This window comes from Trichoplusia ni, chromosome 4 (assembly GCF_003590095.1).
Source record: "Trichoplusia ni isolate ovarian cell line Hi5 chromosome 4, tn1, whole genome shotgun sequence".
Lineage (NCBI taxonomy): Eukaryota > Metazoa > Arthropoda > Insecta > Lepidoptera > Noctuidae > Trichoplusia > Trichoplusia ni.
The window spans coordinates 14,761,066-14,777,527 of NC_039481.1; the positions used below are offsets into that span (position 1 = coordinate 14,761,066).

Genomic DNA, 16,462 nt, shown 5'->3' on the forward strand with positions numbered 1-16,462 from the left:
AAATATTTACATTAACATAGGCGTATTTACATAACGCTCTTACATATTTTATATTCACTTTGAATAATGAACAAAAGCTCTTTGATAAACACAATTAGATTTTCCACTGCACTGAACTCGGACTCGAATACTTAGATAAACACTGCTTCATACTTTCAGTGGAAATATAGTTCAAAGTGACCGCAGTTTTGTGTACTGTTTGAAATAATTAAAAGTTCATAGTTCAAGAGAAAAAGTAGGAAATATATTTTACTGAATTTCTGGAATTAAGTACGTAGAATTATTGTGGTTGCAACAGCTCTATACATATATGGGTAGAATAAAAAAGATAAGATGAATATGATACACATAGTTGTTTGAAATGGGAGAATATTGAGGAAAGTTTTTCATGATGTATTTTATAGAACTAAGATCAATGATCAACAATCTCAAAGTCCCGGACATTTGGAACTGAAAGTTTGAGTGGTACGCACTAATGAGGAGCTACCTGTAGCGGTTCATGTGGAGCGAGCGACAGTCGCGCGCAGGCTTCCACGCGGTTCGGTAGCGCCGTCATGCCGCTAACCGCTTTCCGAACGCTCCGTCCGAACATGTCCGAACATATCTAACCGACCGAAAAATTCAAATCGCAACAAAAAAATTGAGTAGGCAAAAAGTCAAAAGTGAGTTCAAAGTTCGGCTAGTTGACGTGAATTTTGGAAGGAAACCACCTGTTGGCCGCGATTTGGCATAGTCCAGTGGACAGCGTCACAATCTGTTTACAAGAGGGGGACCACCCCCGTGGGCCATGACGCAACGTTTTATGGGCGCCCTGTGTTGCGTTACTATGGCGGAAAAACAACACTCGTAGCTTGAAAATAGATTTCCGTGTTTCCACCTGCGTTCAGCTAAACATTCATTACACGGTTTCACCGAGTCGGGTAAAATACGATCTCGTTCAAAAATCAACATTCCCTTCATGTGTGTTGTTTCTAAAGAAAATCATAAAAACAACCATATAAAGCATTGTTTTAAGAGGAAACGAACTGTTAATTTGTTAACGCTAAAATCTTGTCTAATTGATGAGAACAAAGACTCTGTTATCCTTACAATGAATTGTTTGTGCTGTTGGAATTAGCAGTTGATAGTCTTGTTCTTGAATGGGCTGCGGCATTCTATTCAGAGGCTTTACGACGTCACCAAAAATAAAGTGCCAAAAGAGCAAATTCATTGGAAAAGTTCAAGCTGAACATTCCAGACGAAAGGTCTCGGGCGATGCCGGTTTCAATTTCCCGATCGTACAATTTTTTTAATATTTTATAAGGCATTAAACGACTTGTTTACATCTATAAAACGTACCACCATAAAACTAATGTTAAATAAATGTCATTTGATAAACTAAACATATCTACAATCGGTAATGGCTCAATGACACTTATTACTTAATCTATTTTGAGTCATTATTTACAACGAATGTACAATGATTCGCTTTTGTTAATTAAAAAAAAGTCGAGAACTCAAACGCTCCTCGTCCTATCTAAATAATACGTCAAAAGTAAAGTCATACAGCTTGAGTAATAACTCATAATTTATTAGTTTTAGGTCGGCGGAGCAATCAAAATGTCTAACGCATACTCTTAATTTACGCGAGTGCTGTATCATATCAAAACATTGTGAACATAAACATATCAGATTTTTGGATGATCGAGTGAACCGGAGTGAACTGTGAAGTGAACGGTGACGTGATCGTGACCAAGTGTTTGTGTCAGTTTAAGTGGAGATAGCGTATGATGTGATGATGAGGCGTGGCAAAGTGCTGCTTGAGAGCAGCAGGCAAGGCTCTGTCGACAGCAAGGGCAACGTGGCGAACGATAAGGAGCTGGTGCACAAATGTCACAGCGACCCTGGTGGGGGGCGGGCTCTAGGAGCCAACCCACGAACGCATCGCCATCGATCCGCATCGGGTGCGACTAGGAAATGCGTGCTCACGCTTGACGGATACTCATATGTCATTGGTGAGTCAGTCAGACAAAATCGGTTCTAACGGATTTTTTCAAATAAAGATCTGGATCACTTTTCATTCCTCCAATTACATCGAGCTCATCAACTTCTATGCTGATTCTGATTTTAATTACAAACACGTGACTTAATAGACTGTTGTACCAACTCGCCTTACTTTATTGATTGGGCTGTTAAATGCCCATTTATTTTATAGTCTTCTCACAACTCCACTAGTTTTTACAAGCTCAAATCTATTGACGCACTTTCAATTTGACCGCCAGATGTTGAGGTGTCTAAAAATACCTGTGTGTATACAAAATACCCATTTACGTATAGTATATAGATTTAAAATCAACTAAGAGTGTTTTAGCTCTTCATAAAGGTATGTGGAATGTTGTTGTAACCAAATTATAATATGAACTAAGAATTTTAGGAGAAATTTAATATTTATTATGCTTTCTTACTCATCATACTTGTATTAAAATTTGGGTTTTTTTTTAGGAGATTTACCTCTAACAGATTTTGTTTTTTAAGTATTCTTACATGATTTTACTTTAACATTGATCTCTATCAGTCAATTGCAGTATTAAATAGTTATATCTGTTTAAAAATCATTATCTTATCAAAAAAGGTTTTAATCCTAAAAACTGCAGGTTGCAAACAGACCTGTTTAGTTCAAAACAGCCTACAATTATGGAAGTTGAGAAATAACAAGGGTACCTGTACCATAAATTCTTAAATGACAACTGTTGCGATTGTTAGAACAAGATGATGCGCATTTTACGCATAGCTGCATCTCACTTCTACAATAAAGCGTCATTCTTTCAGAGCTCATAGTAAGGGGTTAAAAACGGTCCCAATAAACTTTCCGACTTTCCACTTGATCCTAATTAGAGATCCTTTCCTTATTGTCTAAGATTGCTTCGCCAACCAATGAAGTCTTGTAACCGTTTCATTATCAGGTTTCCTTCGTACAATGGTTGGCCAGTGATAAATAGGCTTGAAGTTAAATTTTATTGTCCATTGCTTAAATACGGTAGCTTATTTTTAACGATTTTAAAGGAAAGAGATTAAATAATAATGTTTTTGGTATCAGACGGTTTTTATTATATGGTCAAAAGTAAGATTCATGTATAGATTTCATGAAATTTTGAGTAAGTCATGAAAATAACTGAGTTAGCTATTCATTATTTGGCCAAAATGATAACATGAAAGAGCACAACGTATAAACATTGGCATATATGTACATATAACTATAAAAAATTGAAAATTTTGTTGTTTGGTTAAAATAGCCTCATTTTATTTTTTTATTTTTTGATTCAAATGCAATAACGAGGCTATACATTGTAACAGTATTCAAAAAACGTAACCTAAAAGAAATCGATACAAAAAATATAGAGTTTCAAATTTATGTATTTTTCGATTACAAAAATAACAAATAGTTATAGTAAACTAGTTATAGTGTGTTTATTTTAGATCCCCTTTTCAACGTCAAAAGGATAATCTTATGTTTAAACCTTTTAGAAACAAGGCTTTGAATCGAATATCTTTCAAAGACAAGTTTCCCAGAAAAGTGTATTTTCTTTTAGGTATTATGATGTGTTTGTTTTCTTTGGTGAATATTTATTTAGTTTTGTCTGATATGTTAGAAAATATTCTGAAAAAATTAATGCTTTTTCAATTGTAATAGTTTCTTTAAGAAAATTATCCAGACTAGCTGTTGCCCGCGACTTCGTCCCCGTGGGTAAAAGTTATTATTTATAACTGCCCTGTTTTTTTTCACATTTTTAATTGTATCTTCGCTCCTATTAGGCGCAGCCTGATGGTTTATAGCCTAAAGCCTTCCTTGATTCCTATTCAACACACAAAGACTTTTTTCAATTTGGACCAGTAGTTCCTGAGATTAGCGCGTTCAAACAAACAAACAAACTCTTCAGCTTTATATATTAGTATAGATTACGCAAAAAGCCAGTTATGTCCATTGTTTCTATTCCCAACGTCTATAGATCCCATGCTGTTGATCAAACTTATGGAGGTTCGTACATCAGCAACGACAACCCTAACTGGTTCAAAAAATCTGCCAAACAGTCCACAAAAGAATTAACAAAATATTCGTCTTGTAAACGTTTTCTTGTTTACCAATTATTTGTATGTCGACGTTCTCTACATAAAATTTAAAAAACCTTTTAAAGCTTTCTAAAGCAAAATAACCAATTACGATATCGAATCCCTAAATTACAATAACAAAATTAATTTAATTGAAGTTTTGTTTACGACGAGTTGTGTTACAAGTTTAGTCTGCGTTTTGTTTAGACCACCTACACTGTTAAGAGAATAATTTATTACTAAAAAAAACTGTAAATATTTTTCCATTTGTAATTGGAATCAGATTTCAATCAACCTGTCCATTGGAGAAGAAAATCATTTTGAGTTAACTTAGATTTTAAAATGAAATCAGAAATCTCCATCTACTCTTTTCTTCATCTCTACCTGCGCGCAGGTAGAGTAGAGCTGCGTAGGCAAGCATGTTATATAGCGGGTTATGTATCCATGCTTTGTTTTCCCACGCATTGAGCAAACCCTGGAGACGTGGCATGGTGGTTAGGTAGAGTATTAAGAGTTAGTAAGTGACACTATCCGCTTTTGACCCCCGAGGAGAACAGTATACTACAGGATTCCTTTAAATTATAATAAAATAAATTGAACCATACTTATTCTTTCTGTTGTTGACGAAAAAGCCTTTTTTTAGCCATGGAATTTCTTAAGACTGGTATTACGAGCACAAAGTTATTAAATTCCTCAATTCAAAGACTCTACACTTTTCTACATTCCATAAAATTAATTTTGATTACATAAGACATCGGGTTGCCTTTAGCGAGTACTTGAACTCTCGCTAATTACTCAAAGGCGGCAATTAAACGCAATCTCAAAGATTGACTAATTAAATACTTCAGGTCTTTATTAAAACTTCCTTGTTATATATTTTATTCTTGGTGGTGAAATACAGTCAGATAGAACTGAAGTAGTTTCTAGAAAGAGTTTCTTTACAAAACCTTTCCATATTGCAAGAATCAAAGTACGTTATACTGAACTTCAGATTCTGCCCTAAACCGACATAAGCGAAAAGTCACGCAACCAATTTTTTGGGGTAACGAAACTCTACAATATCTATCGACTTAAGTTCGCAAGCTCTTAATATACAAACTCATAGACAATACATAGGCAAAGCATCGCCTTTAACCTTTCCAAAAGTTATAAAAGAATAATAACACAATAATTTCCACTCCGACGCTCACTCTACCTTATCTGCACAACGATTACAAAAATCTGACATTTCTTGTCTGGCCACGATGTTACCGTAATGACGTCACTATAATGATAACTCCGTGATAACACGTTATCAGATAACCGTGATGTATCACTAATCGAATGTGTTTGTAGTTTTGTTTTACCAGCTCTCTGATAATGTCTAGTCTATAATATCGAAAGCTACATGGTTTATAAATGTACTGGAAAAATCTGTACTAACTGACATGATATTAGACTTGTTAATGGTCAGTTGTAGATGTAAGAGACACCGCTCTCACATTTTGCTAGTTGCAATTTTACTTATGTCTACCAAAAATGTATGATGTCTGTAAACACCGTGGCTACTGGTTACATTTATTTTCTCGTTTGAAATTGTTTTGTACACTTTTGCTTTTGTTCTTTTCAATTAGTTTTGATGCACTCCTGTAAACATTATCCCGTCTAAAAACTAAAAAAAAAAACAGTTCGCCACATGGTTATCCATATGTTCGTAATATAATTGAAGAGCATAATATAAAGCCAAACTCTTTTTATGTTTTAAAATAGATTTTTTCGAATAAAACACTAAATAATGGAACATCATTTGTCTATTTATTCATATGAAGCTGTAATATATATATTTGAAAGAAATTAAAATAGCCTGTGCCATGCTTTTTATTTCAGCTAGAACTTGATAATACTGCACACAAATACTTAGCCTCCAAATTCCGACAGTCTCCCTAAAATTATTAATTTAATCATGGCGATAGAATGTGAGCTTAGTAGTAATTACACGGATCGAAGTTTGTTAATCATGTGTCAAACACAATTAAGTTCGGTCGGGCGCTAGCGGGCAAACCGTTGTGAAAATGAACTCGCTCTATTGATCTATTGCGATGAACCAATTTCAAATAAAAACCTTTTGCAGTCGAAAGCTTTTACATTCGTGTTTTTGCATTCGCAACATTGCAGTATTGGTATTTATTTTATGAAATGCAAAAACAACTGTTTCGAAGATTTCTGTGAACCAGTGTTGCGTTTTGTCTGTTTCTCTTTCATGTGAATTTAATTAGGTTGCTATATTTTTTTTTATTGATATACCTATACAAGTACATTGCACACTTCGTAATAGTTATCGAAAGTGAAGAACTAGTTTTTTTTAGCCAAAATGCACTGGGCTAAAACACTCTTGTTTTGATCTGGTGGAATTCCTCATGAACTTTCTTCGCCTTGGGAAAGACGAAGAGTTGTGCCGAACTTTTATCGACTAAAATCAATGGAATGCTTCCCCGTTCCCTATATTCGGGGGCAAGCGGAAGGGCTTTTGAAGACTCTCGCGACTAGAAGATAGTACAAGGAATTTAAACACCGTGTAGTGAAGCATACTGGTTTTCTTCCTTAAGCTCCGAACCAGTCGAAGAGAACTAAGGGTTTCTGCGATCTAAATGTAAATTGCCAAAGGTACAGGCCATTGAACTTAATCGAAAGCTAAAGCTTACCTAGAGATTTGACACTAATTGTCACTCAACATAACCGGTTAGAGATCATAAGCTTAATGTTACCTACATACGATATATCTCATGTATAATTGCGTTGATTTGAATCAACTGTCCTTATAGAGAAGTGGGCCCGCCTTCGATACCACACAATGCAACCTGTTTTGACGCTAACTCATACATCTACTGACGTTTAATCATTTATAGATCGTTATCTTATTCAATCTACAAAAGACAACATTTAAAACGTGCTATCGTGTACAGTCGCGCCATTAGGACTAAGATAAATGATTGAGTGAGTCATCAATATTAAAACAAATGAAGATTGATGTTCTACACATAGATTGAGGAATAATATTACATAGAAAATATTGCGACATGTCTTTATTCTTCAATCGTGTGTCGCCATGTTCGTAGCTATCTTCTTCTTATATTTGTCGGTCTGAGTTGTGATTGAGGTTTGACTATATCTTACATAATATTAATTAATAAATAGCTAAAATCCACGACGTAGTAACAAATAAATGAAATTTTATTTAAGTACATGATACGTAATCGCAATAAAACATAAAATCTTACCATAAAATTGTTAAGACTTAATTATAAATTAATAAGTAAATTGTAAATCAGTTATGCCCGTACCTTTTAATGTATTTTATACTAAAATAACTTAGAAAACAAGTTGATAATGTAACGTGTAAAACAGTACAGGAAAACGCTTGTTAACTGTTCACTCTCAGTATGCAAAAAAACGTTATACAAATCACTTATAATCTAGGTCAAACTGATATTAAATTATACACGGGTTTTTTCTAACATGTATTACGGACCGGTTATTTTTAGCTCAGATATACCAAAATATATTATAGTTACTGTTTATCAAAATATACAGAATACACGTAAGTGAATATGGGTTGTACATAAATCGGAAAACTTAGTTCACATGAACAAATATGACGACTGCGAGAGAATTGATAAATTGAATAGTTTTCGTTAAATACAATTGCATACTTATATAATAGTCTTGTACTTTTATTGTCACTGTCAATATTGAGGCATTGTCACTGTCAATATTGAGACATTGTCACTGTCAATATTGAGACAAATGGTCTCTATTTCAAGCCCAATTCGTCAAATAGCAATTTGAATACCAGCACGGCAAAAAAATAACGTACTCTAAAAAGGTTTTTTAACGGGTGTATTTTGCAGTGACTAGGTGAGCTATAAACTTAGAGAGAACTCAAAAATAAACTTCAGAGGTATTGGTACACCAATTTTTAATTCTTAATGCAATTCATAACTCCACTCCACTCCAGATCCGAAGATCGGCAGTCAGTTTTGCATACTTCATCTTTTCCCTCGCAACATGAAAAACATCTGCAATGCTAAGTATTCATCTGAATGCATTTAATTGATATGAAATCACGATGAAACAATTATGAAAACATTCCATAAATCAAGTTCACGTACACTACACAGGCGAAGTTGAACTACGCGCTAATTGCACTGAGAGTCGATTAAATTGGATAATTTACTGCATTCGCTCAATTAGTTTGGAAAGGTCAGAATTTTATTAATTTCGTGCAAATATTTTGAATAATATCGCATTTTGATATGCCTGAAATGCTTGCTTAATATTTACTGGCCTTCATCGTTAAAGAAGAGATAAAAAGGCAAAGGGTATTATTACTCGCAGCGGATACACTTTTCTTTTTGTAGTTTCTACTAAAATCTTAGTTTCTCATGGTCCGGTTGTTTTGACTGTCTTCAAAAATACAAGTTGATGATAAACAGAGAAACTTTTAGCGTCGTCTAAAAGTGGCACTTATGCGCAATAGAGGAGTGGCAGAAGATGCCACGAGGTTTTACCTGACAGATGTTTAGGAAATACCTTCCAAATTCCTCGCTCGCGATTAAAGGTGACGAGAAGAAATAACTTAGTCATTTAAGGCTATACGCTAGAATACTCAGGATTTATTTGAAGTAAAACCCACAAAAATGCGTTAAGAATGTGCGACGATAAATATTGTAGCTTTAAAATTCGATTTATTTTGTATTTGCATGTAACTCTGCAGATGTAAGCAACTGTACTGTATTTAATTATTCTGGTACTTGACTAATGATGGTTTTATTTTTGTTTGTCATTTTCTACACACTTTTAAATTAACATCATCAGCATAGTCTTTACTGTGTAGGGGTTGGCTTCCGGTCTTATCGGATGCAACTAAGTACCAGCGTTTTACGAGGAGCGATTGCCTATCTGACCTACCCCATTATCTGGGTAACCGACTTCCGACTACCTGTCAAAGAACTAGGATCCTCATATTAACGTAGTCTCCGAAAAAAGGTATTGGTCAATAGCCTAATCACGAGGAACACCTACAGCTTACAGCAGCATTTATTGCACATTACAGCACAATTACCTGTTGTAAACAGTCCTTTAATTTGCGTAACAATATATTCTGTCCTACCTTGCCTAGGATGTTGTCAATCCGGTTTCAAATAATAATGAAGGGAGGTACAAATATCATGTGTCACAACAACAATAGTATTACGCTGTTACACTGCGTTGAGCTTGCATTGTATGTAAAGAAATCTAGGCTGATATGTGCACACTCTTTTATGGTACACATACGTGCATATTTAACCATTTGAAGAAAGATCTTGTACAGTCGAGTGCATCAATAATATTGATACTAGATGAGGACGAAGTTAAGCCTAATTTATAAATTTTATACAACAATAGATCCCAGTATGTTAACTGTTTAAAAAACCGGCTCAAAAAATAAGTATTTTGTCACCCAATTTGTAAGGTTGCTGACACAAAATCAATTTAGTGCTCGTTGTTAAAGCGGCAGCTTACAAAACAGATGAAATACAGTTCCTTCTGTTCTTACCTTTTGGGTACGAAACCCAAAACATTAGTCACATGATCCTACTTTAGTTTAAATCTGCAGCCTGAAGTCAACTTGCGTTTTTCTGAGCATGAAAATGTATTGAAATGAAATCTGAAAGTCGTCACTGATGATCGTCATGAAATTTTTTGATGTTCATTTATTTTTGCATTTCGAAAAGACTCATCTATACTAATACATAAAGCGAATAGTTTGTTTATTTGAACGCGCTAATCTCAGGAACTACTGGTTTAAAGTGAAAACTTCTTTTTGTGCTGAATGGTCTATTCAACGAGGAAGGCCATATTTTAGGCTATATACCATCACGCTGTGACTAATAGGAGCGAAGATGCAATGGAAAATGTAAAAAAAAACAGGAAAAATTATTTATCTTCGAGGGTTACCGTTCGAAAATTCTAAACTTATATCTTCTAACCACGCGGACGAAGTCGTGGGCAACAGCTAGTAATACATACCTAATTGAACGCGACTGTACAAATGATTGACGTGTGATTTCCTTTGCATTTGTTTTGGCTTTTGTTCATCTATTGTTTGTAATGGAAGTAATGGAAACGTGAAGTAATTTTCAACGTGTTTTCGTAAAAGGGCAATGACGCGTTCATTGTTATGCTAATGATTTTGATTAATATAAAGTTTGTCCATAAAGATTGTAGAACATAGGCTAGGTGTGTTAATTTGATTTCTTTGTAGACAAAAACTATTTAAGTGATGTTTCTCTACATTTCAAAAGGAAACAGGACTAGATCGTTAAAATGACTTAATAATTGTGCAAAACAGTTTTCATAAATACATTACCTCATAAACTTAATTTTTGTAGAACTCTGTTAAAATATATTCATCAGCTATATTTTTATATTACTTATCTTGAAAGATATTATCGCTAGAAATTTAAAACGAATTCCTGAAAAAACTTTGTGAAAAAGCAACGCCTAATTGAATTAACTTTTCCAAGTATTTCACAAAATTGTTTCTTAAAACATTGTTGAAGTGACTAATTAAGAGAAGTTTGTTCGAAAATAAGTAAAACAATATTTTAATTACGTACCTATAACGTGTAATAAAAAAGCGGCCTCTTATTCAAAGTCGATACTCAATAGAATTCTAAAGAAAGATTAAAACTCATTAAAAAAACACTTATCTGACTTTTCCAGTTTTTCTGCATCATTAGTAACATAGAAGTTATCTTGTTAGACAAAAACTACAAGTAAATACCGCATATATCTAAAATCAGGGTAAACAATAAATCAATGTAAAAATAATCTGCATATGTCACTCTGCTACAAAAAATTCTTCCAAAACAGACATGGTTAAGGGCTTGTTTTATAAGTGTTTTTTTTTATTTAAATCAAACTAAAACTATAAATGTAAATGTATGTGAGTGTATTTGCATGTAAGTATGTGCGAGTGTATAAGTATGCATGTTAGTTAAATCTTCACCGGTCGGAATGATTTCAATGACATTTAGTAGTTTACACCTTAGATTAATACATATTATATTTTAAATCAACTTAATAAAAGATGACTACTATTTTTGTACCCATCAAAATTCAGGCAAAGCCGCGTATATAGCTAGCTATAATATATTGTTCATTAAAGAAGTATTTGCACGTTCGTGTGATATAGATAGTGCAATTAATATGTGCGTTAGAATCGTGTGTGCAAACTGAGATCACCTAAGCCATGACCTTGTGTGATTGTCACGTTTTATAAAGTCTGATGTGGAATAAAATATTTGGATGGACTCTGGATATCAATATGGAAGGTGACGAGTCGCCTAACTTCAAACGAGCACTAGTTATTAGTATCTGTCAAACTTCGTAAATACAAGCTAGGGTAACCTCGTTTGGTAGCTGCAGAAGTTGCGTGGTTATTTTTGACCGCAAGTCTCATATTTTTTGTGGAGTCGAAGTAAATACCCTTTCCATCACTGGAACATTTTTATCTACCCGCCAGATTTAGACAATATCACTAGGAATAAAATTGCAAGGAAGGTGCAGAATTGGAATTGTTCTGAAGGTAATAAAGTCGCAACTGTAAAAATTATTGAAAAGGAATATAAAACTTATTTCGTAGGATATTGAAAGCGCACGTGCAATTTTACCTACACCATAAAATACAGCCAAGCAATAAATGAAACCTTATCGATGTGAAAACTATAATAAATATGTGAAAAATACTCAATCATGAAAATATTATACATAGGTATTGACGATTGTGATGATCAATCATAGACGTAAAAGCCTGACACTCGAGTATTCATAAAACGTGTATTTCTAACAAACATGTATCCCATCAAAAACATAAATGTGAAATAAGAGCCAAGCTCAAAATTATGATATATGATTTGGTTGTTGACTTCAATGACAAAAAAATGAGATCTTAATGGCTGTCAAGTTCAATGGTCGGTCTTGAGATAGCATATCTTCCTATTATTTAGGATAATATTATATATTACTAGCTGACACAGCAAACGTTGTTTTGCCTAATAAATTATTATAATCATATTAATGCTACATTATAAAACAATAAAAACAAAAGATTTCGTAAAAAAAATATAAAATAAATTTTAATGTGAGCAATCCTTATTACTCAAGGGTATGAAAAATAGATGTTAGTCGATTCTCAGACCTACTGAATATGCATACAAAATTTGGTAAAAATTGGTTAAGCCGTTTCGGAGGAGTACGGTAACTAACATCGTGACACGGGAATTTTATATATTAGAAGATTGTTAAGGTCTGACTTGGTTAGTTCTCAGCTGGTCACCTGAAATTGGGTCATAGTTTTGATCTATAGGTCAGTCAGTGAAAAATATGTCAATTTATAATATATCAAATTTTTTTAAAGACTAAAAAGCAGCCGTGTTAGTTCCATTTTGGCACTTCCAGATATGGCTAGGTAGGCCTTTAAGGGAGCGACAACGCCAGTCGCAATGCCTGCAAACGAATTATGTTTGGAGTGACGTTGGAGGTTTATAATGAGCAGGAAAAACAGAAGGCAGGAGATAAAATGGGAGACCTAAATATAGTATTCCTTCCTGTGTATTTCAAATATTGTAGAGATTCTTTTTTAACTAAAATAACACATCCAAAAAGATTTTGTGAGTTTAGAAATTATTTTATTTTCAGTGGACAAAAGATTGAAATTGATCTATCAGAAATATTTTTTGGTTTAATTTCCATTTTCAAGGGTAACTATATTAATTAAAAATAATGATTATAGATACATCTATTTCCCAATTTATATATTAAAACGCTTTTTATATCTTTTCATAAACGACTATTGTCCTCCAAAGAGTATTATTTGGGTAACAAGGTACTTAAATATGAATTAATGACAGTCGAAGTTTTACTTTAACAATTTCAATTTTAATTAGCGTTAGTTAGAGTTTCGATCAAAGTTATCAATTAAGAAATGAAAATTGAGTTTTCATGAAACGTTATTATTTCGAAAAATTACTTTTGGACAACTTTTCTAATAACTAATGTACATTGATCTTGTTAGCTATCGGCGCTTAGCTTTGACTCCTTTCATCAAGAACAGAACGCAGATTTTCTTATTGCACCACTCACAATATTAAAAAGAAAACATCTTCGCAAAAGTAAAGAGTCAAACGTAGCTCGACAACGGATAATTAATTTGCTTTGTTGTTTCCTCAGCTGGAACCTACCCACTGTTAGTAGGAGCTGATATGCATAATATATGATATCCTTCTCCAAACTTAAAGAAAATTGTTTTGCTTTATCAAAATACTTACCCACATATTTTAAATTTTGATTCCTCATTTTTTAATTGAATAACGCCCATATCCATTTCTCTCTATATTTTATCAAGAATATCCCTTGATTGAGTAATAGTTAACTGCAAAACGTGACCGACGTGATCAGCGTGACCTTTTGTTGACATTTTCCGCTTCATTTTAGGTCGCAGCAGCAACCGCGCCAGATTGACAATTTCGACTGTTTGCACCAATACTGCCAATACCCTGCTTGTTTTGTTCGTAGACAGGGGTTTTTGTTTACGCTGTATGATTTAAAAAGAGGGAAATATATGTTCAGTTGATTTATTATAACTTGATTGAACTAAACTAATGTTTACATTTTAAAACTATATCAATATAAAAAGAAAAATATACATTATTTACAAAGCGTCAAAAAAGACATCTTCATCCCTGCCAAAGTCGGGAAACGTGCCCAGAAGGCTGGCTGCATTGCCACGTCGTATGGCAATGCTAATTCTGTGGGCAAAATATAGACCAGCCTTCTGATCACGTGTAGACTCGACTTGATTGATATCGTTATCATAATAATTCTTTAAAAAAGGTTTCTGCTCTATCTGTCAAAAAGTCATGTTCATTTTTTTTGTTTAATTTAATCCTTCAGCTTTATCTAATTATAATTATATATAAAGCAAATATATGTTATAAATTTCAATACTTTTTTTTAACAAAAAAACTTGCTCAATATTTCCTCGCCAATTCTTATCGAGCTTCGGACAATTTTGCTCGGTACGAAGGCACGTAGGTACATTCACACCCTCTCTGTCGTTTGACATCGGCTGTCATAATATTTAACACAATCGGCTCTTATAAATATACCAACGGTGACGGCTGCGCAATAAACGACGCAGCGCTACATCAATACAAAGTCTATTTTTGTATGCGATATTTTGATAAGCGATTTAATGAGAAAATGGTGCCAAAATAATTTCTGTTCAGTAAAGTTATCCGTTTAACGCCGATTATAGGGAAAACCATGATCAAAAACTTCAGTAATCAATATAGATTTCTTTGGATAAAGTCCGTGAAAGGTTTTTTAGGCGAATACAATACGAAAGCCGCCTATGATGATAAAAACAATCAGATTATGATTCTTTTATCAAAAATCCATATCAATTTTTTCCTTCATAAAATATTTGTTAAATCACGTTCAGTTAGTCAAAATTTATCACTGTGTAAAATACAAAATACCAGTAGACTAAAATAGCATAGGTTTAAATCCGTATTGTTCACCTATCAAAGAGAAATGAGCGATCCGTACAAATGCATGCCGAAATGGATTCGCGTTATTCGACGTTTCTATTAAATTCGAATAGAATAGTCACTATTTTGTATTGAAATTTTAGTGAATTTGGTAAATATTATTTGCATTTCATAAAAACAGATCATATACGATGTTTTATTTACTGACATGATTTTCGTTCATTTTAAATTTGAATGACTCTACTCAACAGTCTTTACCTCGTATTTTCAAACACCAAACATTGTGTCGTTTCATTACACGCCCTCTACCACGATCCATCAAAATAGCTCGGAGGCACTCCTTCAAAGTTACGTAGTAGAGATAATATTAACTCGAGTGTGAAAGCTTGGTACGAGTTTTGCTTCTAGTTTATGTCCTACAAGATGAGTGTCGTCACCTTTCACCGTTCTCTAGTAATTCCAAGTTAGTAATGATTAAACTGTCGGATTTCTCACGGTAACTCTGGTAGTAATTATAGTTGGCGAAATATATTATAGCTTGAAGTATGAAGTGTATTTTTGATGAATGATTTTTTTATGTACATGTACCGAATTAGAGAAATATTGCCTTAAATGATACAATGGTTTACTCACGCGTATGTATCAAAATCACCCGACTTGTTTTTGACCCAACTGGAGTCCTTAATCATGAGATGACGCGATTGTTCGCGCTGTTTTATTGAACATTTTTTCCTTGCCGTTATCACATCACAGAACAGCATTTCACTTTACAACTAACTCTGGTAACACTATCATAGATAGTGCTAGTATTCGTCCATAAAATTAAGTATTTGAAATAAATAGCACAGTATACCACAAATACGTAAGAGACTCATTATTCACAAAATAAAAAAAACAGCTGCATAGAAAAAAATCTTATAGCCTCAGTACCCGTTAATCTTCAACGGCGATAAGACCCTCGACAACCTACACGGGCTCAGTAATATGGGCTAATGACTTCGGATTTAATAAGAGGCGTAATTTACAATATTAGGCTTAAATGTTGGGACTCCCGGTCCACACATTTTAACGTGTCATTTGTAAGCTGAACATTACAACGTGTTAATTGTGGGTTTAATTGAGATGTCACCTCCTGGTTATAATGTATGTAAGTGGCATTTCTAGGTATTATCAATGGTACTTAATATACCAGTTTAAGCAACTTTGTCTTCTTTGGGTGCATTTTACGAATGGATAAATAAAACCGGTCAACTGCGAGTAGGACCCACGACACTGATAGTTACGAGAAAATAGAGCGACGAAAAATTTTTGATTGCTGAGACACTAACAATATTTTTACTAGAATTTAATTTGAGACCAAACACCAATAACAATACCTATTTTAAGAATAAAGTAGTAACAAGTCCATGGAAGAAATCTGTGGTTTCAACGAAGCATCGATCGGAGAGTACCTAAAAGTTTTCTAAATTCATTTTAAACTATGTAACACTGTGCTCTTCTCTCCTATCCTTTTCATCTTCTTTAACGTCGAATAATTAACCATGCACCTTATTTTAAACCGACAAGTGTAACCTACCTGCAAGCATTTACAAGAATTGAGTATAGTTTTATTCTTATTCTTTGCTCTACTATTTCTAGCAAATGTCGCACTACGAAGCTTCTCTATTACGATTCGCAATTTTACAGCGTAATGGTCCAATTGGCCGAGACCGCACCTTTCGTTACCTTGCATATTTTTTGCTCCAAGACTTCTTCATTTACTTTTCGATATTGCGTTTTTAGATTCACTGCGTATTGCCTTT

The 16,462-nt window shown here is 33.8% G+C and overlaps 1 protein-coding gene across 4 annotated transcripts in view; it reads left to right on the top strand.

Moving 5' to 3' along the window:
* The first annotated feature begins 340 nt into the window (after nt 1-340).
* Nucleotides 341-16,462, top strand: part of LOC113493155 (calcium/calmodulin-dependent 3',5'-cyclic nucleotide phosphodiesterase 1) — a 179,082-nt gene continuing 162,960 nt past the window's right edge. Inside the window, exons 1-2 of one of the 4 annotated variants that reach the window (XM_026870980.1) lie at nt 341-662; nt 1,576-1,994. In XM_026870980.1, coding sequence (XP_026726781.1) covers nt 1,775-1,994 — 220 coding nt within the window. In that variant the 5' untranslated portion in view covers nt 341-662; nt 1,576-1,774. Of the gene's footprint in view, nt 1,995-16,462 lie in introns of all 4 variants that reach the window. The other 3 variants (XM_026870981.1, XM_026870978.1, XM_026870982.1) reach the window with 3 other exon arrangements.